The 23,443-nt window shown below is 51.6% G+C and overlaps 2 protein-coding genes and 1 long non-coding RNA gene across 5 annotated transcripts in view; 1 reads left to right on the top strand and 2 right to left on the bottom strand.

Moving 5' to 3' along the window:
* Nucleotides 1–1,137: 1,137 nt before the first annotated feature.
* LOC120386348 lies at nt 1,138–6,296 on the bottom strand. Its single transcript, XR_005589670.1, has 3 exons — nt 5,695–6,296; nt 4,652–4,743; nt 1,138–1,293 (listed from the first exon to the last, which is right to left on the bottom strand). It is a non-coding gene; the product is annotated as an uncharacterized LOC120386348 (long non-coding RNA).
* A 356-nt stretch (nt 6,297–6,652) lies between these two features.
* Nucleotides 6,653–11,671, top strand: PEBP1 (phosphatidylethanolamine binding protein 1). The gene is made up of 4 exons (XM_039504741.1): nt 6,653–6,837; nt 8,031–8,140; nt 8,727–8,827; nt 10,415–11,671. The coding sequence occupies exons 1-4, from the start codon at nt 6,709–6,711 to the stop codon at nt 10,630–10,632; spliced, it is 558 nt and encodes a 185-aa protein (XP_039360675.1). The 5' UTR covers nt 6,653–6,708; the 3' UTR covers nt 10,633–11,671.
* Nucleotides 11,672–15,702: 4,031 nt separating this feature from the next.
* TAOK3 (TAO kinase 3) overlaps nt 15,703–23,443 on the bottom strand; it is a 143,794-nt gene continuing 136,053 nt past the window's right edge. For all 3 annotated transcript variants that reach the window (XM_039504738.1, XM_039504739.1, XM_039504740.1), the window contains exons 18-21: nt 22,468–22,707; nt 19,455–19,667; nt 18,103–18,285; nt 15,703–16,376 (exon numbers count right to left, since the gene is read on the bottom strand). In XM_039504738.1, the coding sequence (XP_039360672.1) occupies nt 16,215–16,376; nt 18,103–18,285; nt 19,455–19,667; nt 22,468–22,707 (798 nt within the window). In that variant the 3' untranslated portion in view covers nt 15,703–16,214. The remainder of the gene's footprint in view (nt 16,377–18,102; nt 18,286–19,454; nt 19,668–22,467; nt 22,708–23,443) is intronic.

Below are 23,443 nucleotides of genomic sequence, written 5' to 3'. Positions count from 1 at the left end.
CTGGAGTTTCGTTAACAAAGCCTGTGCAAACGAGGATAAGGACTTGGCTCACAACCAAATTCTGCTCTTAGTCACACTCACTGGGTCAAGATCAGAGAGGGCGCCTACGGTGGTGCCAGCGATCCCTCAGGCATACGCACCCTCATCCCGACGTGTGAGTGCCCGGGCCGTGGTGTATGCTGGTGTCATTTACATGCTGAGGAGCTAGAAGAAGGTGACACTTATAGCTGGGGGTGGCCTGCTGTAATGTAACAACCCCTTTCTTACATCCTCCTGCCATTGCTCTGCTTTGCCAGACTTCTCTGCACTCCTGCCTTCCAGCCCCTCTGTGTGCATCACGCTAACCTAGTCCTAACCTGCCACTCCCCTCCCAGGAGCTGCGGCACCAGGGGGCCACTCCATTGGCAAAGGAATTCCAGCTGCTGCCTGCCTGGGAACCCTGCTCTCAAGGGTAAATACAGACCTGGAGCTTGAACACAGGAGTCTTCTGCTACCAAAGCTAACAAGGGGATGGCACTGGGCACAGGACACTGGCGCTGCACACAGCGGGACAAATAGCACCCTAGAGACGCTGGGGGCAATTCACTGCTGGGCCCCATAAAGGGGCTGTAAAGCCCCACAAATACCCCTGGTCCGGGCCATGTTGGGGGAGGGGGGAGAAACTATCCAGTGTTCTCAGGCCCTGGTGAGTCTGTACTCCTGATGCATCGGAGCAATGGGAAAACTAACCCCCAACCAGAGCAGACCCTGCACCGTCCCTAGCCACAGTACCCAGGTGAATCTGGGCTAATCTCCTAGGCGATGGGCCGGTTGTAACTGATCATTTGTTCACATGCTGCAGCCGTACGTCACCCCGGAATACACAGGAAACAGGACTATCTCCACACGGAGCGCGGTGCCCAGTGAGGGCTGACTGACCCTGTGACCTTAAACACCAAACACAAACACTTACCACTTTCTCAGCAGACTGAGACCCACCTCCCTTATTTCACATAGGTCCCCCAGCAACCTGACCCCACTACCGGTGTCAGTCACGCCCAACCCAGCCTAGGGTGAACCAGCCACCTCCAGGTGACGTGTTCAGTTAGTCCCTACCAAGCTTGTGAGCCATCCAGTACCCCGTGGAACGTGCTCTCCATCAGGTGCTTGTCAGACGGGACAGGGGGAAGCAACCAGGCCCATGAGATTCCTCTCTGGTTTTTGTCCACTTCAGAGTAACTTCCTGTGCCTGCAGCACTGATTGGTTTGCCACTCCTCAGGCACTCCACTGTCTCCTGCCATATTGATTTGAATCTGTAGTGCATTTAAAGAGACAAAGGAAAGATCACCCTCCCAGAAGAACGAGGAAAGTTGGGACCCATCTTCCTGCACAGATTTGTGTCTGTGACTGGTTTTATGCACTTGAGGAGCCCACTGAAGTGAAGCAAAGCACCTGCTAAGCCCTGGCAGGAGAAGGCCCTGTTGTGTGCAGGAACAGGGTATCCATTTAAATGGTCTGCAAGCCCTTTGGTGGTGCTCACCATGTTCTGTGTTGGAGAAGCTGCCAGAACCCAGCCAAAGCAGCTAGATCTTGCTAGACCAGAGGTGGGCAAACTACAGCCCACAGGCCACATCCGGCCCACGGGACCATCCTGCCTGGCCCCTGAGCTCCCGGCCAGGGAGGCTAGCCCCCGGCCCCTCCCCTGCAGCCTCAGCACGCCACGTTGCCAGCACTCTGGCCCGCCGCTCCTGCCGGGCAGCGTGGGCAGCATGGCTGGCTCCGGCCGGATGGCGGGGCTGTGAGCGCCTGCTGCTCTGAGCAGCATGGTAAGGGGGCGGGGATTGGATAAAGGGCAAGGGGGTTGGATAAAGGGCAGGGGCTCCCGGGGGCAGTCAGGGGACAGGGAGTGGTTGGATAGGTGTGGGAGTCCTGGGGGCTGTCCGGGGGTGGGGTGTGGATAGGGGCGGGGCAGTCAGGAGACAGGGAGCAGGGGAGGTTGGATGGGGCGGAGGTTCGGGGGCTCAGGGACGGGAATGGGGTTGGATAGGCATGGGAGTCCCAGGGGGCCTGTCTGGGGGCAGGGGCGTGGATAGGGGTCAGGGCAGTCAGGGGACAGGGAGCAGGGGGGTTAGATAGGGTGTGGGGTCCCAGGGAGCGGTTGGAGGGGGGTTCCAGGAGGGGGCGGTCAGGGGACAAGCAGCCGGGGGGGGGGGGTTGGATGAGTCGGGGGTTCTGAGGGGGGCAGTCAGGGGGCAGGAAGTGGGAGGGGACGGATGGGGCGGGGGCCAGGCTGTTTGGGGAGGCACAGCCTTCCCTACCCGGCCCTCCATACAGTTTCGCACGCTGATGTGGCCCTCAGGCCAAAAAGTTTGCCCACCCCTGGGCTAGACAGTAGCTAGACCCTGCATGGTGTGTTACTGGAACCCCACCGTGCCTGTGTCGTTCCTTTATTTTATATTTATTGTGCAAAGAGCAAGAGACACAGCAGGCCCCTGAGGGGACTCCTTTGCAGGGATTCCCTCTGATCACTGCCTTGTAGGGCAGGGAGGTTTTTCCCCCCTCAACCCACCTGTGAAACAAACTTCACGCTGGCTCTGGGGCCTTGCTAACCCCATCCAGTGCCTGGTAGGGCCTCCCGTGACCACCTCTCTCCCCCCACACGTGAGAGTTCCTTACTGCAGAGGAAGGCTCAGTTATAGGTAATACAGTTGAGCTCCCCAAGGGGCCCTCAAAGGGAGAGACGGTGCCGCAGAGGTGTTGTGTGACCTCCTCCTTTACGCACAGGAGTGTGAAAGCCATATCTGGGGGGCCCTTTCGTGCACAGATTTCAAGGGCAGTTCTAGCTCTAAGGGCGCAGACTAGCCCACATCCACCTGAGTGCACAGCTTTGGATTTCCCATGTCCCGAGTGCTGCCAACAGCCGTGTGTCCTGGACATGTGGGGCCCGATCCAAAGCCCACTGATGTCGATGGCTTTTGGATCAAGTCCACGCAGAGACAACTCCTCAGAAACCCACTCCTGCTGCAGACAGCTAAGTGGTACTTCTGCCAGCCAGAACCATCCAGCAACAAGTTAACCACAGGTTAGCGGGCTGGATGTAGGAACCACAGGGTGTTACATAGGAAGTTGAGGTCTCTTCCAACCCTGATATTCTATGATTCTAAGTGACTGGGATGATGGCTTCCGCCCTTAATGTCCATGAATCATTGTATAATGCACCTCCTACCCCAGAGACACCGAGAAGGACATAAAACACTCAGACATCTATAGGCATTTGCAGACCAGACCACACTCTGTGCCGCTTCTCATACTGCCCCCACCTGGGGCATGTCAAGATACATGTTATGCAGGCGCCTGCCAACTCCAATGTGCAACAAGGAAATAAAGCAGATCTTGACCAAAACACGAGGTTTCCTACTAATAACTCCTCTGACAGCAACAAAGAGCCATGCTACTGTGACGCGTGCTGGCGAAAGGCTTACTGGTCTCTAACAGCAACGCCTGTCAGGCCTGACAAACTCACTACGCCTAACACACTGCTTTTATAGTCTTGCTCCAAAAAGAGCCATATGAGGTCCCTGATAAAAGCTTGTGCCACACTGAGCCCCATCGCCGTTGCAAGACATAGGCAGAGATGATATTTCAGGGGCTGTGTGTACGTGCTGAAAAATGTGTTTAGTCTGCGTCCCAGCAGGGCTGACGAACAGGCTTTGCCAGACAGAGGGCTGTATGTTCACCGGTCTGCCTCCATTCACATGGAGATTAAGCATTGTAAGCCAACCGAATGGGAGCCCTATATACTTATGAAATCAACAGGAGAGTGGGAAGACACCGCAGAGACTAAACCCCAGGGGTTGTCCTGTCTCTGGGGGCGGGGGGGATGAACTTTGAAGAACATAAATATAATGCAAGGAGATATTTTGTGATGCAGTCACCGTGGAAAGCCTCTGGCACTGGCAAAGGGGGATGCTTTCATCCTGCTTTGTCTGAAACCAGCTAGCTCTGCAAAAGACTGCACCTTTGGGGAAAATCTACATTGTTATATAGGGGAGTGACCACTGATAAACGTAGACCCAAGTCTGCGTGTTTTATAGCTAACCATCTCCATTGTTCTGATTCACTAGCTCTTACACCTTAGCCCTTGATGATAAACTTATGATTGTTTTCTCCATAAATGTAACTCAGAGCTGTGATGTTACTCTGGAGCTGAGCTCGATTCAATCAAACAAACGGGTGTGCACCCTATTCCTCTGGGGGCAGCTGATCTGGTCCTTCTGGGAGTGTGCAGTGGTTAAGGGCTGGACGCTACAGGGGGAAGCTTTCGGAGGGACTCAGGGGCTGGGTGCACCTATTGTTACCTGCAGGGCAAGGTGAGGGCTGGCAGTGCCCAGAGGGGATTGTTTGGGTGGGTAACACTGCAGACTGTGGAGTCAGGGAGCTCGCACCCAGTTAAGCACAAGCAAGTCTGTCTGTTTCTGTCTCTCTCGTAGGGTGACCAGAGAGCAAGTGTGAAAAATCGGGACAAGGGGTGGGTGGGTAATAGATGCCCATATAAGACACAGCCCCAATACAGGGACTGTCCCTATAAAATCGGGACATGATCTGGTCACCCTAGGGAGGAGCGAACAAGGTGATTCACAGGCCTGGACCCCCGGAGAAAAAGTCACTTACCTGTCTCCCCAATGCAGGCATGCAAGGAGGTGCCCTTGCTGCTTCCCTACCAGCCTTCCCATTGCAACTGCAGCTGGAAATACCACACTCCGCTGCGAGTAAATGACATGGGAATTTCTGTCACAAATAGGTTCCCAGGTCTAACCTCTGCTCTGACACATGTTGAGATCCTTTGGAAAACTCTGCTAACTGGCCACCATATGCTATGTTAACTGCTTAGTTAGCACACAGCTAATACTAATATTTTAAACTTCTAATGCGGTCCTTCTTCTGAGAATCTTTAAGCGCTTTAGATGTAAGCCTCACGCCACCCCATATAAGGGTGGAATTATTATCCTCATGTTACTGATAGGGAAATTTTGAGGCACACAGAAGTTGAGCCAGTAGTAGAGTGAGGAAGAGAACCCACGAGTCCTGACGACCTGCCCCATATATACGCTGCACAATCCTAACACCACCCTAATAGATTCTCAACCCAGGCTGCAAACCATGGTCAGGGTTTGCAACCACCCTGCCCTTCCCAACATTGCTAACCGGGAGGGGGATGCCAGCTATACTACAGAGCTCCCAGTGTAGAAAGGGAGGAGAACCAGTCCCCTAACATACTGTATTTTGGTAGGCACATGATTCTGGCGATGCAATTAGTTTTTCTTCTATACAGTATGGTTTAAGTGCAACATTTACTGCAAAGGTGTCAAATGAATAGTGTTCAGGGAAGCGTCCCAAAAGGTCTAGCTACCTAAACACCTTTTACAACAGTAACATGGACTTAAGTCATTAGTATTACTTGGATGATTAGCCAGGTTAAAGCAGTGAGGAAATTAATCTTTCACCTCAGGCAACCTCTGTGCAACTGCAGATTCCAATCATGGCTGTAACTGTCAGCAGGAAGTGTACCCCGGGGCACCCATAGTTCATGAGACGTGATGCCAGGCTGCGTTGCTTCCCAGGCCATGGGTGGGGTATTTGGTCAGACCCTAGTAGAGTTTTTTGTTTTAAGGACTTTAGTTAAAAAAAAAAATACAAAGCTGAGCTCCACTCACCACTGGCCAACAGTCACTTCATCGCAAGGGCCCACTTGCGGCAGCTTAGCAAGACACTCCTTTCCCCACACTGGGCTGAAGAATTAAAGTTTTTGTTTAAAAGAAGGAAGTTTATAGTCCTTGGGGTTGCAAAGAAAATGTTCAAAATCTTTTCTCCGTCCTGTGACTGCACAGAAGTGTAATACATCCTGGTTGGCGCTTCACAAACGCTCCAGCGCAGCCTTGCAAAATGCTACTCGCTGCTCCCCTGGAGTGTGGAAATTCTAAGGGCCCACTTCAGAGCTGCCCCGAGGGGAGGGCTGTAAAACAGCTGGATCGGCCTTGGGGTGTTGCTCCAGCATAGGGGGAAGTCCCTGGCAGGTTGAGTCAGTCCAGCCAGCTCTATCTCCCCTCCTACTACAGGGAACCATGGAGAAGAGAAGGGAAGGGCTGGGAACCAGGGGGCACTTCTACATCGTGGCTATTCCTAGCTGCTGCAATGGTCCCTTTGGGCTACCAGCAGCCGGTGCAAGTTAGAGCAACTCTCAGGGCTCTACGCTGGGAGCAGACAGGTTCCCAGTGGTCCCAGGACGGTGCAGGAGGTGGGGGGGGGCTCACACCTATGCATTTACATTGTAACTCAGGGGGCATTTGTGCAGCACCCAGGACAAGGGGCTGGTGTGTGTGTGTGTCATTGCAACAGGCGCGATGCTGAACTCCTTGATCAGGCGGGGGGAGAGGGGCTGGGCCCGGCCATGCTGCAGCGAACAGCCCAGAACCCCGGGATCCGGGGCACCTGCCCTGCTCTGCTCCGCCCCCTGCCCTGCAACGCGAGACGTCCCGCGCCGCGGGAGCGATTGGAGCCGGGCCCCGCCCCCTCTGCCCACCGAGGCCAATGGGAGCGGAGAGCGGAGCCGGGCCCCGCCCCCCTCTGCCCACCGAGGCCAATGGGAGCGGAGGGCGGGGCCGGGCCCCGCCGTCACTCCGGGCCCCGCTCTCGCGCCGCAGCAGCAGCTGCCGCCCGGGGTGCGCAGGATGGCGCTGGCGCTGTGGGACGGGCCGCTGAGCCTGGGCGAGGTGGAGCAGCCGCCGGCGCTGCCCCTGCGCGTGCGGTACGGGGCGGTGGAGCTGGGCGAGCTGGGCCAGGTGCTCACCCCCACGCAGGTAGGGCCCTGCCCCCGCCCCGGCAGCCCGGCACTGCAGAGGCGTCGGCTCGGCTCGGCTCCGGGCAGCGGTGCAAGGCAGCCCCCGCCCCGGGCTGAGCAGAGAGCGGGGCCGGGCGGGAGGAGCCTGGCTCCGTGCAGCGCCCGCACCCCCGGGACGGGACAGCCCGGCTGGAGCTGGGGGCAGGGCGGAAAGGCGGGTGCTCGCAGAAGAGGCTCCTTGCAGGGGTGGGTGTGCGGGGATCAGGGGCGCTGGTGACGTTGCTGCGATTGCTGCAAAGGCCCAGCCCTGTGGAATGGCAGAGACTAGTCCCTGTTTGCTGCCCCGGCTAAGGGTGGGGTGGCTTTGGCTGTGGATACAGACCCAGGACTGAATGCGAGCTCCCAGGGAGTCCTGCTAGCTGAGAGCCGAACAGAAATAATCTGCTTGGCCTTAGGAACCCACCTGGGCGCCTCTGGCTTTAACTGAGAGTGGACTTGCCTCTGTGCTTGCTAACTCCATTGGTTTCAGTAGCGTTACTCATGGTGCACCAGCATGAGAGCAAAACTGAGGCCCGTTGTGCTCCAGGAAATAGAGTACTTAAGAGGACAGTGCTGTGGTGGTGGGTTGGAATCCTCCTTGGGTATATACCAACAGCAGTGCACATTGGGTATCCATTTCTCAGGCGGGTGGAAAATTCCACCATGCCAGGGAGTTTCTGCTGTCCAAGTACATGGTAAGGACTAGATGCATTCCATAACTGAGTCAAGGACTCCAACCTTGATCCTTTGTGGCATGCGTCTGCTAGTTACGCTTTACTGCGCCGGGATGACGGAAACAGACATGCATCATTCTTAGCGTTTCTGTGTTTTGCAGTAAAGTTCTTGTTGCTACTGTGGAGGTGCAGTTTTTAGGTGCCAAACGCTGCAGTTTGTGTGGGTTGTTCTTATTCAAACACATTCTAAGTGGAGGAAAAAAACATTCAGCTCATTTAAGTTTATTAAAATCCTTCATTCTGAAGTGTAATCGACTAGCGGTCTCCCTTCTGGTGTAATGAAAACGGGTCTATGTAATAACATGTGTGTGATGTGTCAATTGCATGCCCAATGTAACTGGTGGCTCACAGCACCTGGAGAGGGGCTGATGGATTTGCTACACGCATGACTCTTTGTCCCTTCTTGTTTAATGAATGGCATACAACTTAATCATCATAGGTTCAGAACCGCCCAACCAGCATTGAGTGGGATGGCTGCGATCCACAGAAACTCTACACCTTGGTTCTTACTGACCCAGATGCTCCAAGCAGGAAGGATCCAAAGTTCAGGTAACAGCGCGGGAGAATTTTGGAAGTGTCCGTCTCTTGTCTGCCATCAATGACAATAGCTTAACCGCTGAACATTAGTTGAACTTTCATGCTGCCTCTTTCAGCTGATGGTTGGTGCAGCAGAAATTGTCGAGAGGGGTGACGTGACTTGCTAGGGGCCTTGCAGTGAACTTATAGCAAAGCCTGCAACAGAACCCAGAGCTCCTGCTCCTGTTAGCCAGTAACCATCCTTCCCCACCCAGACATCAAAGGATGGGAAGTGTGCCCCTGACAGTGCTCAGAGCAGTGCTGCTGCATGCTTTGTGGTGAGCGCGAAGCACCTACCTCTGCTCTGCTGGCTTCTTGGCTTCATCTGAACAGTTCTGGTCAATGAGATTAATGTGAAACTATATCCTTGTGTGTGTATATGGCACAGACTTTGCAGGGACAGCAAGAGCCTGTGACGTTCCGCCATGACAAGGAGTGAGTGGGGAAGTTCTCTGCTTCTAACAGCCATCTTCCTGGCTCTCCATTTAATTCACTTGGCAGGTCCAGTAATCTGTAAAGACTGTTATTGGTTCTAACTTGGGCATGTTCTTCCTCTTAGGGAATGGCATCACTTCTTGGTTGTCAACATGAAAGGAAATGACATCAGCAGTGGGTGTGTCCTTTCTGATTACGTGGGTTCTGGGCCACCCAAAGGCACAGGTTAGTAAGTGGTAGCCCCCACATATCACTAAGTTCCTGCCTGGCCTAATGCAGGACTCCTTGCTACAGTGAATACTACGGTACTCAGACTCGACTGACGAATCCGTGCTGTGAATGAGTAGATCATAATGTAGAGGAACCCAAGCAGGAGTGTGCAATGTATAGAGAGAAGGAAGTCACCATCTTGGTGGGCAAAGCTACCTGATAGAAACCAGGAGTCACATGTATACCTCCTGCACCAGGAGTGCAGAGCAAACTGCTGCCTAAGCAGCAATGTGGATAGCAGGGCCAAGCACTGTCCATCTGCTGCTAGTATATTTCCACCCTGGGGATTGCCTGCATCAGGGGCTGGAGGGAATTTCACTGAATTGATATCTGGGTGGTTCCCAGATGAGAACTGAGTTCAAAGGTGACCCTGAAAGCTATTCAGGCATAGCTGGTGCATTTTGTTCATGTATTAAATCTTTTTTCCTGTAAGTAAAGAAGCTGTTTCAGTATCTGTTTACCTGGGAGATACCACCAGCTGCTGGACAAGTAGTAGTAAACGTAGTAGACAAGTTGAAGTTAGTGTTGTTTGTCTGGGAATCCGTTAAGCTCTTACATCACTTAGAACAGGTGTTAGGCCCAGGAGACAAACAGTTCTGTATTTGGGAGTTGGTGCAGTCTGCATTAAAAACTGCTCCGCTACAGCTGAAGAACGGTCTGCAGCGTGTGTGTTCAGTATATGCCAACATTTCAGCTTCCAACCCCTACAGATCTGTATTAGCCACTTCTTTCCTGTGCCCTCCTCAAACCTGGGGGGAAATATAGTGACAATTTCAGTTGTAAAGGGTCCTGGCAGATATTTACCTGCACAAAGGTGTGAGCTGGAACTGTCCATACTCCATATCTTTATAAACTGACAGCTGATGACCCCTCATTCTTGCAGGGTCACACATGGCCATGCTTGGCGATTCCCCTGAGTCAGCACCTTCTGTGGGAATTGTTTTGTTGCTCTTCTGGGTGCTGAACATGCTTTCTTACTAGACTTGCTTGGAGTGTGCCAGAAAAATACCAATTATTCTGCTGTTCCAGACCTAAAAGCTGTGCAAAACACATGCTTCTGCCTTCAGCCCCAGTCTAGTAAAGTGGACAGTACTACTGAAAGTGGTTAATAGGATAGTGCCAGTGAGTCCATTATTTCTCTCTGGTCCTTCCATTAAAACACTTGTTCCAAAAGGCCTCAAACTCGTCCTTAACCCTTATGCAACAAGATGGCTAAAAAGCCAAACCATGGAACCAACAAAAGTTCCATCTGTCCTGTAAGATGTCTGCCCTAGAGCTCTTGTTTGTGTACAACACCTGGCACGCTTATCTAATGTCTACACCTGGTGCTGTCAGCACATTCCTTGTATATTTGACTCATGACAGCCTCCATGGTGTAGGATACCAGAATGGTTGGTTTATACACAATAACAAGACTAATGTGTGGATCAGACCCTTAGGTAAGCTTGTGATCATACACACCCCTATGTACCGTAATGCTTTCCTTGAAAACAAATAGATTTTCTTTCTTCTACTTTCTTCTCTTTCGCATCCAATCTGCAGGACTGCACCGGTACGTGTGGCTGGTCTATGAACAGCCGCAGCCACTGAACTGCAACGAACCCATCCTCACGAACCGATCTGGTGACAAACGTGGGAAGTTCCAAGTGGCCTCTTTCCGCAAAAAGTACAAGCTGGGAAACCCAGTGGCTGGCGCGTGCTATCAGGCAGAGTGGGATAGCTATGTGCCAAAACTCTACGAGCAGCTGTCTGGGAAGTAGGGGGGAGGGGCAGCCCTTAAGCCTCTTAGCCTTGTTCCTGCATCCCCAAATCCCATCACCTAGAACAAAACCAGCTTTGAGTGAGATGTATCAGTCTTCTGGGAGACAAAGTAAGTGTTGGAGTAGAGCAATTTCTACCACTGTCCCTGCTGCTCACGGGGCTCCTTTCCTCTCACCCAGCTCTATGCTGCCTCTGCAAACAATTACTGGGTGGAACCAGAGCCCCTTACCTAATATACTGCCATGACCCAAACCTGCTTCAGTATTAATGTAGCTTTTGCATGGGTGGGGGTCCTGCCCAAGCATCAAGGCAGATTTCAGTTGCTAGTAGCAAGTGGGCCCTACCCAGACAGGGGTAAAGGGAAAATGTACCATTTATTGTGCCCCCATTTCTGCAGAAACCATTGCTGCCTAAAGAGCACTAGTCCACTACAGAATCTGCTAAGGTGAAATGCTTAGAGCTGCTTACACCTCCTGGGCCATCTTGAAAAGCCTGTGTCTTGGAAACCCTGGGGGTGGGAGAATATGGTTTCTGTTTCTCTTCCCTCTTGGTGAGTGAGCTGAGGTTCTTGCGTGTGTTCCTACCTGCCCTTGCAGTCTTAGGTCAAACTTCACAATTAATCTGGAAGCAGAAAGATTTGACTTATGGTAGCAAATAAATTCTTAAAACGCCGAGCCTGCCTTTATGCAGACGTGCGGAGTAGTGGGGAAAGACAGAATTCACTAGTCACTAAACACTGATGCTACCGTAAGAGGGGGAATACTGCAGTAACTACCCAAGGACAGACTTTCAGATGTTCCCTGGAGGTGGCAATAGGTCGGAGCTGTTCTGTTCCACACCAGTGTGTTAGGCCACTGCTGTGCCCTTTAATTTGATTTAACTATATACTGGAATGGGAGGGCAAAACGTGCCCCAGGAAGCTTCTGTTGAACCAGAAAATTAATTTAGCTTCTCTTGAAACCCTTGTTTGTGCAAGTCAGTGTTGTGCACTATCTGCTGTTTGCTTTTAGTTCAATTAAAAGGACAGAATCACAGGCGGCCTTGAACTTGGTTTGTTTTCTGGAAAAAAACTCAGCCCCACTGGCTAACCACCTCCCTTTGGACTCACTCTAGGTGGCTTCAGATCACCTTTGTTAAACTGCTCTGGGGGTGGGAGGGAGCTGAATCCGTGCTCTAGGAGAGGCACTGGAGAAGAGTATCCTCTGTCTCCCTACCATGTACATGGGAATGGGCTGGTGGGCAGGGTCCAGGGAGCATCTGAAGCTCAAGGGGAGCTGTGTGTTTGGGGGTAACAGAAAACATGCTTAAACCCAAGTGGCACTTCCTCTCTGCACCTGTGAAGTATGGACTCTTCCTTACAGGGAGTGAAGGTGCAGCCTCTTGTTTAAAATTACTGCCTTTCAGTTAAACTAGTGTTTCAACCCCTCCACAGAGCTGTCAAGGGCTCATTAAGTTCAAGCCAGCTGTGAAAGGGGGGCTTTGTGAGCCTGGCTGGCATTACCGAAGGGTCTGTAGTGCTGTGACAGAACATGACCCAGGAAATGTTTTGTTGGGGGCAGGGCAACCCCTTGTTGCTGACAGCTGCTTGAGGTGGTGCGCAGCCACAAGTGTTTGCAAAGACTTTGCCTCTATCAGAAGTTAGATCTTGTGAAGCCGTTCATGTCCCTTAGCGTTTTAGGAGTAATGCAGGCTAAACTTCCTTGCAGGGCAGGAACCTTAATGCCATCGCTCCTTCAGCCCAAGAGTAGGCCGTGGGGGGTGTTGGGGAAACAGGCCTGCCCCAGGCACTGAAATACCACAGTCTGACAAATGCTGAGTGCAAAGGGGGGCAGGGCTGCAGATCAACAATCTCCTCTATAGCACAATTCCCCTTACCTAGAAATTTTGGAGACTGGCTCTAAGACCTTGCTGAGCAAGCACAGCATGAAGGGGAATTCAGCCTGTTTCTGCCCAGGCATTTTGAAGCAATATATATATATCCAAGCAAGAGCTGGTGTTCCAGTATTCACATGCTCATTAGCATAAGGAAACAGCATTATGGCTGTAGGAGCAACTTGTACACCTAAGCTTTGAAGGGTGACCCTATGTATCTTAGCACTAGCATTAATGCACATGGCAACTGCTGGTGCTAAGTTTGTTCAGGGAGCAACAAAGGTTTTGCCACCCTCTGAAAAACATTTAACAAACACTAGGTGGCTAGAAAATGAAATATTTCTCTCAAGGTGTTTTTCTCCCTTGAATATTGCCCGCTACAGCAATGGCCACTATCCAAAAAAAAATTAGTACAGCGGAGAGGAGGAACACACCACCACAAACTTTTCAGAAATGTCCTTTTCAGGCATAAGAATCTACCATTTTGCCCTAATTTCACAGCTCAAAAAGAGCAGGGAGGGCTATACACTGAGAATTACATTTTTTTCTAAGAACCATCTTATTTTAGGCAAAGGTCAAATAAACACCCTTGTTCTTTGGATGGCAGCACCACCTTCATTTCTTTGAATCAGGACAGACAAAAGCTAGCCAGCCAGCTTGACTGTAGAGAGTATCATGGCACGTTATCACGCGTGCCATCTGCTGGAAGGGAGGACTTACACATGCTGTCTGGGCTAACCTGGCAGACAGCAACAAAAGCAACTCAAATCTGCTGCTGGGGTTGTTCCTTCCCAGCTTGGGTCTAGAACAAGCCACGGCCTTGATGGTTTTTCAGCCACCACATGCACAAGCAGGTGCTACTCAAGCACAGTGCGAGGATCCATCCAGCTCCAGCACCACCCGTCCTGCTCCAGCAATAGATTCTAATGCCCATTTGATGTCTTTCCCTGAAACAATACAAATCCCCAACCATTTGCAGAGGCTTCAGTTCACCCCCAGCCCGATTATACCATAGGCCAGGGCCATTCCTTGAAGGCACGGCCATTGCCAGCTTGCAAGAAAACACATTCATTTCCCAAGTGCTTTGATGATGTTACAACAGCTGTGAAGCTACTGAGCAGGGGCACATTCCAGGTAAACACACTTCCGGTCCAGGCTGGGAAGAAAGACATGTGTGAATCCAAAATTAAATGGTAAGTTTCCAGACAAAGCACCTGTGTATACACTTTGGCACTACCCCCATGAGCTTCGTGGAAGTGGGGCTGTAAAAGCCACGATCAAAGCACCGTGTGGAAAAGTATGGGACCCATCAGCACTGTGTTACAATTTTACTTGTGAGCGGAGCTGTTCCACCAGTCTTTAATGGCATCTCCAACAATCCACGGGAGACAGAAATGTAAAGCACTTAAAAGTGACTTACTACTGGAAAACAAAATGCCTGTGTAAGCATTTGGGGCCAGATCCTCAGCTGATATTAATGAGCATGGCTCTACCAGGGATGCTCATTTACAGCAAACGAAGATCTCCACCTTTGAGTCTAACACAGGTGGATGATTCATTCCAGAGCTGCAAACTTCGTCTGTGCTAGAATTTTCTGTAGCATGCATTGCTGCTATTTTTTCTCCCTCACTCATGAATGCAAGGGGTACCTGTGCAGATGGTAAGGGCTGTGGGAGTGAGTAGCAATAGTTTATATGTATATTATTACATTGCACTGCTGGTTGCAATATCAATAATAAACTGTTCCATTTCAGGCCAAAACCTAAGCACCCGACTCCTGAACGCCCAGGGAAAGTGAGTGAAGATAGGGTAGCAGAGTGGAGATACATGAGCAAAACAGGAACTCGGACAGGATTGAAGAGCAGTGAGTGGCTGCACCACACATTAATATTAGCTCTGTTTCCCCCAAGCTGGAACTAAAGAGGAAAAAGGGGGGAAAGAATAGCAATATAATAGATGCTGGTAACTGCCATGGCATGGCCAAGAGACACTAGGGCAGGAGGATGCCGCCTAGGAAGGGAGGCTGGGCCATTCATCTACTGCATTGTAGATTCCAAAAAACCATGGAGAACCACTATCTCAGTCCCTCAACTCCACCCTAAGGCAGCAGCAGGTTGAAGAATGATGGAGAAATCAGAGTCACCAATTCTTGTGGGGGAGGGGCAGCCATGTAAAGAAATGGTTGCTGAAAGCATATGGGTTCATATGATCAATGCCCATCTCCATGTATGCAGGAGAGTCTCGGCTGAGTGTTTACCACCCGTTCCATCCGCATCACAAGCAGGGTCCTTAGAGAGACGTTACTCTGAGGCTTCAAATGCATCCAGTGGTTTGGAAGGGCAGCGTTAGGCCAACATTAAATCCCGCAGGCCTGGTTCTGCTCTCAGCTTGGAAGTAAAAGGAGGGGTGAGGCCGGGAGTGGATAACCACGCCCCGTGTGCGAGAGCTGCTTGTTCCACGACAATGAGACAGCGAGACATTGTGATGAACACTTTTATTTACAAATATAATTAAAAGCTCTGACAGTTATTCATGCTCTTCCTTGGAACCTGAAAAATGTTTTTTTTTGTTGTTTTTGTTTTTTTAAAGTGCATGCAAAAGAAGGTAAAGCCTTTTTTTTAACCGCTTTTTATTGTAAGAAAATACACAGTTTGAAAGTGTGAAGAATGCAGTATTTATGACCGAGATTCTGGGGACGGAGGTGGGTTTGGGGGGAGGGACAACAAAAGAAAATAAAGAGATCAGGATGATCTGACCGAGAGACAGTGCTGAACTCCAAATACGGAACTGGAAAGTCAGGGGGTGGGGCGGGGGATGGGGAGAGGAAAGGAGTAAAAAAATTCTGATCAGAGAAACAGTTAAAATACAATATGAAAATAAGTAAAAGCTCTCCTTAAATTCCTTCTATACACAAAATACACGATTTGACAAAGCCCAATTTGTGCTACTGGGAACCTGTGGGCCCATTTAAGTGTATTCACATTCTCTGCAACAGCAGAAAATGATTATGATACAATCAAGAATATGCTGAAGGCTGAGGTCAAACCCCAACCTCGCCCAGCATGGTTCTTTTAAAAATCACGAGATCTCTTCACCCCGCCCCCTGCCCTCCCCTGCCCCCCAAAAAGTAATAATGTCACCACTGATATGTACATCACGATTAAGATTTTTTTCTGTAAAATGTATCAAATTTCTCAATCTTTAATAAATTTTTTATTTTTTTTATTCCTGATGAATAAATACCAAAAAAAAATAAAAATAAAATAAAATTATGCAGCAGCTAGTTAAGGTAAGGCTGCGGATTTCGTCTCTCTCCCCCTGGGTTTTCATATATAGGGTTGGGGTTTTTTTTTTTTGCTTGTACTTTCATTGATTGGTGGTAAAATGAGTGATTGCTCAAAAGCAACAGACATCCACTTTTGTTTGATTCGTTAAAACTGTCTCCAAAGCTTTCACTGAAACATTTGTCATCATTGCACAGAGACACCAATACTGTGACGTACTACGAAAAGAGACCGCCAGGAGCTGTCCAGCACTGGCACTTGACGCAGGGGAAGGGGCCCTGACAGTAAGAACGTACAGGCACTAGTCCGACACAATGTCAGTAAGAGACAGAAAGAGAGAGAGCGCGCCCGTTAACATGGGGAATGTTGGTTTTTCGTAATTTTTTTTTGTTTGCTTTTTTGAAAATGGCAAAAGAAATTTAATCTCATCTATAGTCCTCCTTGGGATAATCTAATGTGACCGAATTCCCAAAGCCCAGTCGCAGACTCTCCATGTCAAACGTTTCAATCTCTCGCTCTTGCCTTTCCAACAGAAACTTTATCCTCTCGCTGCGTTCCTTCTGGAGGGCAGCCAGCTCCTCTTCAATCTGAAACAAGCACAGTCAGCAACCTCTTTAGCCAGCACCTCAAAGCACAGCAAGCTCCGGGGAACAGTTTTACTAGCTGCCTGGTGTCCACCACTCTAGGGCAGTGGTTCTCAAACTTTAACAACCAGTGAACTCCTTTCACTAAAATGTCAAGTCTCGCAAACCCCCTCCTAAAAATGAGTATTTCCAAGGATTTTCTCCTTTACTTGAGTATAAATTATAGAAGCAGTGATCTTGGAAATGTAAAATTGGTTTTTATGACATGCTTATTACACACTATTTATTATTAATTACTATTTATCACTACAGTATTTTTATTACATTATGAAAACGGCAACACACTTCCAAGATCTCACTTTCATAGCTTGTATCACTTTGAATAAGCCTGTTATAAGACAAGGCTCCTATGTTTCATCAAGGAGTATCAGATGTGAAACAGCAGGAAGGTATTTAAGCAGCCAACTCAAAGAGTTCCTCCTACACAAGCATTCAGGTCTCGAGCAGTCCAGGCAAGCAACGCACATTACAACAAAGCTTAAACTTGTTCTTCATAATAATTTAAAAAACAATACTAGCTGCCTATTTAATTTTAAAAACAGCAAAAAATATCCACCTCCCTTTCCATTTCTTATAAGGAATCTTGAAGTTTAAATCTCCTTAGTGTGATAGAATCATAGGATATCAGGGTTGGAAGGGACCTCAGGAGGTATCTAGTCCAACCCCCTGCTCAAAGCAGGACCAATCTCCAAGCAGATTTTTACCCCAGATCCCTAAGTGGCCTCCTCAAGGATTGAACTCACAACGCTGGGTTTAGCAGGCCAAGGCTCAAACCACTGAGCTATCCCTCCCCCTGCTTGCTTTGAGCTGCTTAGTTCTTGGAAGTCCAGGGGCTCTGGGCTGCTGGCCCTGGGCTGCCCGCAGTCCCTAGGGGCAGCTCTGTCTGCCATTAGGGAATTGTTTCCTGAGAACCCCCCGTAACATTTTGTGAACCCCAGTTTGGGAACCTCTGCTCTAGGGTGACTCCCCTGCTGGCTGATTTAGGAGCAGCATCTGTTCTCCCATATAGAAGTGGGAAGCTGTGATGTGCAAGATGGAAAGGGGGCTTAAGGACAGGAGAACTGCTAGGGACCCTCCTGGTCCTACACCTTGGATGGCTTTGGCCTCTCTGGAGACAGACGTACCCCACTATTAGAACAGACAATCCAACTGTTGCCTGGGGACCACCTCACCAGAGCAGCCCAAGGCCTAGTTAGAGAGTTTGGTATCCTGGCTCCAGCACTAACCAGTGCCAGATACTTAAAGCACTTAAATGCACTTCGCCATTTAAATGACCATGCAGGGTAGTTTTCTTCCTGACTGCAGCTGGTGTTCAGCCCTGAAGCATGAGGGTTGATTAACCCCAGACAGTAAAATTACAAGGGCTAACTGCAGATGCTATCCTCACCCATGTAAATGAGTGATTCTCTAAGAAATCTTACTAGATTATGTGCCTCAACAAATAGGCAGGGTGTTCCACAGGTGAACTACATGTGCAGACAAAGCATTTCTTTTGATCCATTTTGAAATTATTTGTCCAAATTTCCTTCAGCACATCCATTCTATTTAACCCTTCAGTTCCTGGCACTGATTTAACTAGTAACAAGGACAGCTCAGACATTGCTAGCTCCAAGGAGCGATTCACAATGGAGTGATTCAGATGTTGCCCGGCAGCATGTCCGAAACGTACCTTTTGTTCAAGATGGGCCCTGCGCAGAGACACCCTCTGCTCCAGCTTCTGGAGCTCTCGTTCATGCTGTGCTTCCGTCTGCATCTTGATTTTGCTCTGGTATGCGTTCAACAGCTCCATCTCCTGCTGGAGCTGCAGCCTCAGGGCTTGGCATTCTGCTTCTTGAGCCTCATCCAGCCGTAGCTGCAAGATCGTTCAAAAACAAAATGTCAATTCAACCAGTTACTTCCCTGCTTTGGGGCTAGGTGGGAACATGCTGCTCCTTGCCTACACTCACTGATGAGTTTTCACCTAAACACGACCCAAATCCCAGCATCAACGGTGCTGATGGCTGGCGGCAAGTGGCGTCTGCATTAGAAATGTCTGTTTTTCCAGCGGCCCGTGGGAGCAGCCATCGGACTGGAGGTCCCAGTTATAGAGACACCCCTGGATTTGTGGGGTTGGGCTGTGTAATGGAACCGATCTGCTTGCTCGTTGATAGAGCCGTGGTGTGGAAAGCATTACTTTAAAACCCACTGTTGAGACAGCAGCACTGCATTTTATTATTCACATTCGGTAACTCAGGACAGTTACTTGCTGCAAGAGGTTTGCAGTGTCCTCCTCAGACACCCCACTCAACATACAGGTTCTGATCATGCTGACAGATGGTAAGTGACTTCTACCGACTCAGTGAGGCAGGTGGCTAAGTACCACACTGGATGTAAATGGAGTGGGAGTGTCTCTCTGGGCACTGATGACCTAGGATGTGGGCTGAGCAGCTTGGAGGGAGGAACCCTAGCCACATCCATGTCTTGGGAGAAGGCTTTTGTATTCTTCGTTAAAGGCAAATCCCAGGAAAGGGGTGAATTTGACCTTCACACACTGTGTACATTGCTGAGCAATTTGGGTAAGGTGCCTGCTCTTTAACTGTAAACCTAGTATCTGGGCAGCAGCGTGGTGAGGGCAAAGACCACCAGGCAGGAGACATCTGGGGACTCAGAGCTCAGAAGCAAAACTCATTTAAGAGTCTTTATTTGCTGCTCAATTGACAACAATCCTCACCCTATAAACTACCACGATTCAGCATGCCTGGAAGACGGAACAGAAGAGGCCCATGACTAGAAAAGCAAAGGCCCTTCATGTCAAGCAGGAGGTGCATTGGCAAAGCTATGTGGGGACCAACAGGTCATGCAGCTTAGGAGTGAGGTGCACTGGCAGAGATGGAAGGAGAAGCTGTCACAGAAGCTGCTCACATTATACCTGGCTCTATCCTCTGTACTACACTAATATTCACGCCCACGATTCACCGTGGGCATGAATCCTGGCGTATCCCATTCACCAAGAGGATCTGAAGCTCTGGACTTTGCACTTACGGCTTGTGAAGCCATCATCTCATTGATGCTCTGCTCGTACTGCTCTGCCAGGATGGCGAGCTTCCTCGTCTGCTCATCTTTCAGACTCTTCAGGATTGTTTTGTGCTCGCTCTTTGGAGTAACTTCCAGCTGGTGATTCTTGAGCGCCTTATACTGCTTCGTCTGCACTTTGCACGTGTCCTGGAACTGCTTCTTGATCTGCATTTCCATGGCCTGCAGAAACATGGGAGCACATGAGGACAAAGTGAGGGTTTTGGGTACTGAGAGGGCTGGCAGGCAGGGCTATGGTACATCCAAAACAAATATACAGGAGAGTGCCAGCTAGTTATCACCTTATACCCCTGTCTGACTTGGGTGACTAGCTGATCCACTAATACAAGCAGTGTTCTCTTTCTGAGGGAGAAGAGGCTTCTGACTTAGGCCTCTATTCAGACAATCATGTAAGCACATTATCAACTTTAAGTTGCATGGAAGATAACGGAAATTAAGTGTGTGCTTAAGTGTTTGGCTGAATAAGGGCCTTAACCAGTAGCATCCACTTGAGGCCAGTCAACCCCGAGCAGGGGTGGGCAAACTTTTTGGGCCTAGGGCCACATCTGGGTGGGGAAATTGTATGCAGGGCCGGGGCAGGGGGTTGGGGTGCAGGAGGGAGTGCAGTGTGCAGGAAGGGGCTCGGGAAGGAATTGGGGTGCAGGGTGCAGCAGGGGGCTCAGGGCAGGGAGCTGGGGTGCAGGAGGGATGTGGGGTGCAGCAGGGGGCTCAGGGAAGGGAGTTGGGGTACACGGGTGCAGGGAGCTCAGGGCAGGGAGCTGGGGTGCAGGAGGGGTGCGAGGTGCAGCAGGGGGCTGAGGGAAGGGGTAGGGGGGTGCAGGCAGGAGGGGGCAGGGGATTGGGGTGCAGGGTGCAGCAGGGGGCTCAGGGCAGGGAGTTGGGGTGCAGGAGGGGTGTGAGGTGCAGCAGAGGGCTCAGGGAAGGGAGTTGGGGTGCACAGGGGTGCAGGGAGCTCAGAGCAGGGGATTGGGGTGCAGGAGGGGTGCGAGGTGCAGCAGGGGGCTCAGGGAAGGGAGTTGGGGTACACGGGTGCAGGGAGCTCAGGGCAGGGGATTGGGGTGCAGGGTGCAGCAGGGGGCTCAGGGCAGGGAGTTGGGGTGCAGGAGGGGTGTGAGGTGCAGCAGAGGGCTCAGGGAAGGGAGTTGGGGTGCACAGGGGTGCAGGGGGCTCAGGGCAGGGGATTGGGGTGCAGGAGGGGTGCGAGGTGCAGCAGGGGGCTCAGGGTGCAGGGTGCAGCTGGGTGCTCTCTGCTGGGAGTTGGGGTGCAGGAGGGGTGTGAGGTGCAGCAGGGAGCTCAGGGCAGGGAGTTGGGGTGCACAGGGAGCTCAGGGCAGGGGATTGGGGTGCAGGAGGGGTGCGAGGTGCAGCAGGGGGCTCAGGGAAGGGAGTTGGGGTGCAGGGTGCAGCAGGGGGCTCAGGGCAGGGAGTTGGGGAGCAGGGTGCAGCAGAGGGCTCAGGGATGGGTGTTGGGTTGCACTGGGGTGCTGGGGGCTCAGGGCAGGGGATTGGGGTGCAGGAGGGGTGCAGGGTGCAGCAGGGGGCTCAGGGAAGGGAGTTGGGGTGCACAGGGGTGCAGGGGGCTCAGGGCAGGGGATTGGGGTGCAGGAGGGGTGCGAGGTGCAGCGGGGGCTCAGGGCAGGGGATTGGGGTGCAGGAGAGGTGCAGGGTGCAGCAGGGGGCTCAGGGCGCAGGAGGTGTTTGGGGTGTACGAGGGGGCTCAGGGCAGAGGGCTGGGGTGCAGGAGGGGTGTGGGGTATATGAGGGGGCTCAGGGCAGGAAGTTGGGGTGCAGGATTGGTGCGAGGTGCAGGCATGGGGCTTAGGGCAGGGAGTTGTGCGGCGGGATGCAGGAAGGGTTCGGGCTCTGGCCCGGCGCCGTTTACCTAATGTGGCTCCGGGGTGGCAGCGGTGTAAACCGGGGCCAGGGCAGGCTCCCTGCATGCCTGCCCTGTCCCCGGCCCTGCACCGCTGCAGGAAGCGCTGCGGCCCCTGGGGGATGGAGGGCTCCGTGTGCGCTACCCTTGCAGCGCCTCCAGGTACCTCCCCCAAAGCTCCCATTGGCCGTGGTTCCCCGTTCCTGGCCAATGGCAGCTATGGGGGAGCAGTGCCTGGAGGCAAGGGCAACGCATGGAGCCCTCTGCCCCCCTGCCCGGGGGCCGCAGCAATGTGGTGCAGGCCGCTTCTGCAGGGAGCAATCCTGTGGGCCGGATCCAAAGCCCTGAGGGGCCGGATCCAGCCCGCGGGCTGTAGTTTGCTCAACCCCAACCTAGAGTGTTTTCTCTCTTTTACAATCACTGCTCCATGGGTCAGTTGCCATATTCAATGGTTTGCCAAGTGCCTTTGCTCCCCAAATCCTCCCCATCTTTCTATCCCACAAGTGCCTCCACAATACGTCCCCTGGAGGACTCTAGGATTTGAAAAGCGTGAATGCAAAGGCGCACGGCTCTTCACCCACTGCTCCCAAAAGATGAAAGGAAAAGCTCCAAGAACGGCTTGGCGGGTTTCTGCCTGTTCAGTGGCTGCATTAGCAGGATACAGCCAAGGACCAGCACACCCACATTTATTTAGTTTTTTGCTAACATCAGAAGCAAGGAAGCAACACCAGAACCTTTCACCAATGGATTCAATACCGAGGCTGAAGGAAGGACTGAGAGAGAGGAGCAAAATCTCTCGAATGCCTTGTCAGTCGTGAGTATTACAATCAAACACTTCTATAGCTACCTACATCGACATGGCATTTAATAAAACCCCAGAAACTGCCTTTCCCCTGGCCCAAGGGCTTGCAATGTACACCAGACACAGGAGGCCAGCTCAGGACAGGGAGCAGCTGGGGGATACCAAGTGTCAAGAGGAGGGGTTGCTTGGTGAAGGATGACAAAGGCAGGTCAGGGCATGCCAGAGGGCAGAGAGCAAAGGGGAGCGGATGGGTGCAAACAGCTGATGAAAAGGAAGCCCCACAATACCTTCAGGTTTTTTGGCTGCTGCCGGAGCTCCATGAAGTGTTTCCTGTGCAGCTCTCTCTCCCTCCGCTTGTTGTACTCCAGCTGGTTCTCGAGCTCAGTCTGGTGCTGCAGACGGATCAGGTCCATCCGCAGCTTCTGCAGCGTATGCAGCTGCCTGTACTCCAGCTCGCGCGTCGACTCGTCGTGCCGGATCAGCATGGCGTGCTCCATTTCTTTCTGGGTCCGCTTTTTGTTTAGTTCCTGCGTAAGACACAGTGCAACAGACGCTAGGGGCTGGAAGGAGCAGACTCAGAAATAGGCAACATTCATGCTCCCTCGTGCTGCAAACCGTTTCCTGCGCAGACGCAGCCGATATGAGCACGTGGCCAGCCATGATAGGTGTGGCCAGTCATCCCATGCATTTGGACTGATGTTCTGGACAGCTGTATGTGCCGTGGGTCCAAAACGAATGTGCTCCTAACCCCCTTTGGTTCCAGTTTGTCACTAACCCCGACCCTGTCCCTTCACCTGGCTACTATCCTTTTACTACCAGCAAGTATCCAGCAGATGGCGCTGACGGGCAACATGCTTTCCGCAATACTCCGGCGTGCAGCTAGATCATACGTGAACACAGCTTCTGCATGCTCAGGAAGCAAGGGAAATGCCAGGGGGCTGCTGAGCGCCAGCACATTTTTAGAAGCCCTGCGGGGTGCCAGGAGTGAAGGCATCTCCATGCATTACTAGCAGAACCGCCGCCGAGGCAAGGCCGAGCAGTTCGGATACCCCAGGGCACGTCAGGAGAGCAGTGCTGCCAACTGCTGTGGGAGCCCCCGTTCGGCCCCCGCTGTGTGGCTTTTGCAAAAGCTTGATATGCTCCTGACGCCATGTGACTGGAGCGTGTGCACACTGGGACAGAAGGCTCCACGCAACCCCCTGTAGCTTGCAAACATGCCCTGAGTTTAAGCGAGGACAGACCATCAGTTCTAGTTCCAGGTCT

The sequence above is a fragment of the Mauremys reevesii genome, linkage group 18 (assembly GCF_016161935.1).
Source record: "Mauremys reevesii isolate NIE-2019 linkage group 18, ASM1616193v1, whole genome shotgun sequence".
NCBI classification, from domain to species: domain Eukaryota; kingdom Metazoa; phylum Chordata; order Testudines; family Geoemydidae; genus Mauremys; species Mauremys reevesii.
Note: the sequence above shows the minus strand (reverse complement) of the source record. Positions and strands in the feature narration are given on the sequence as shown.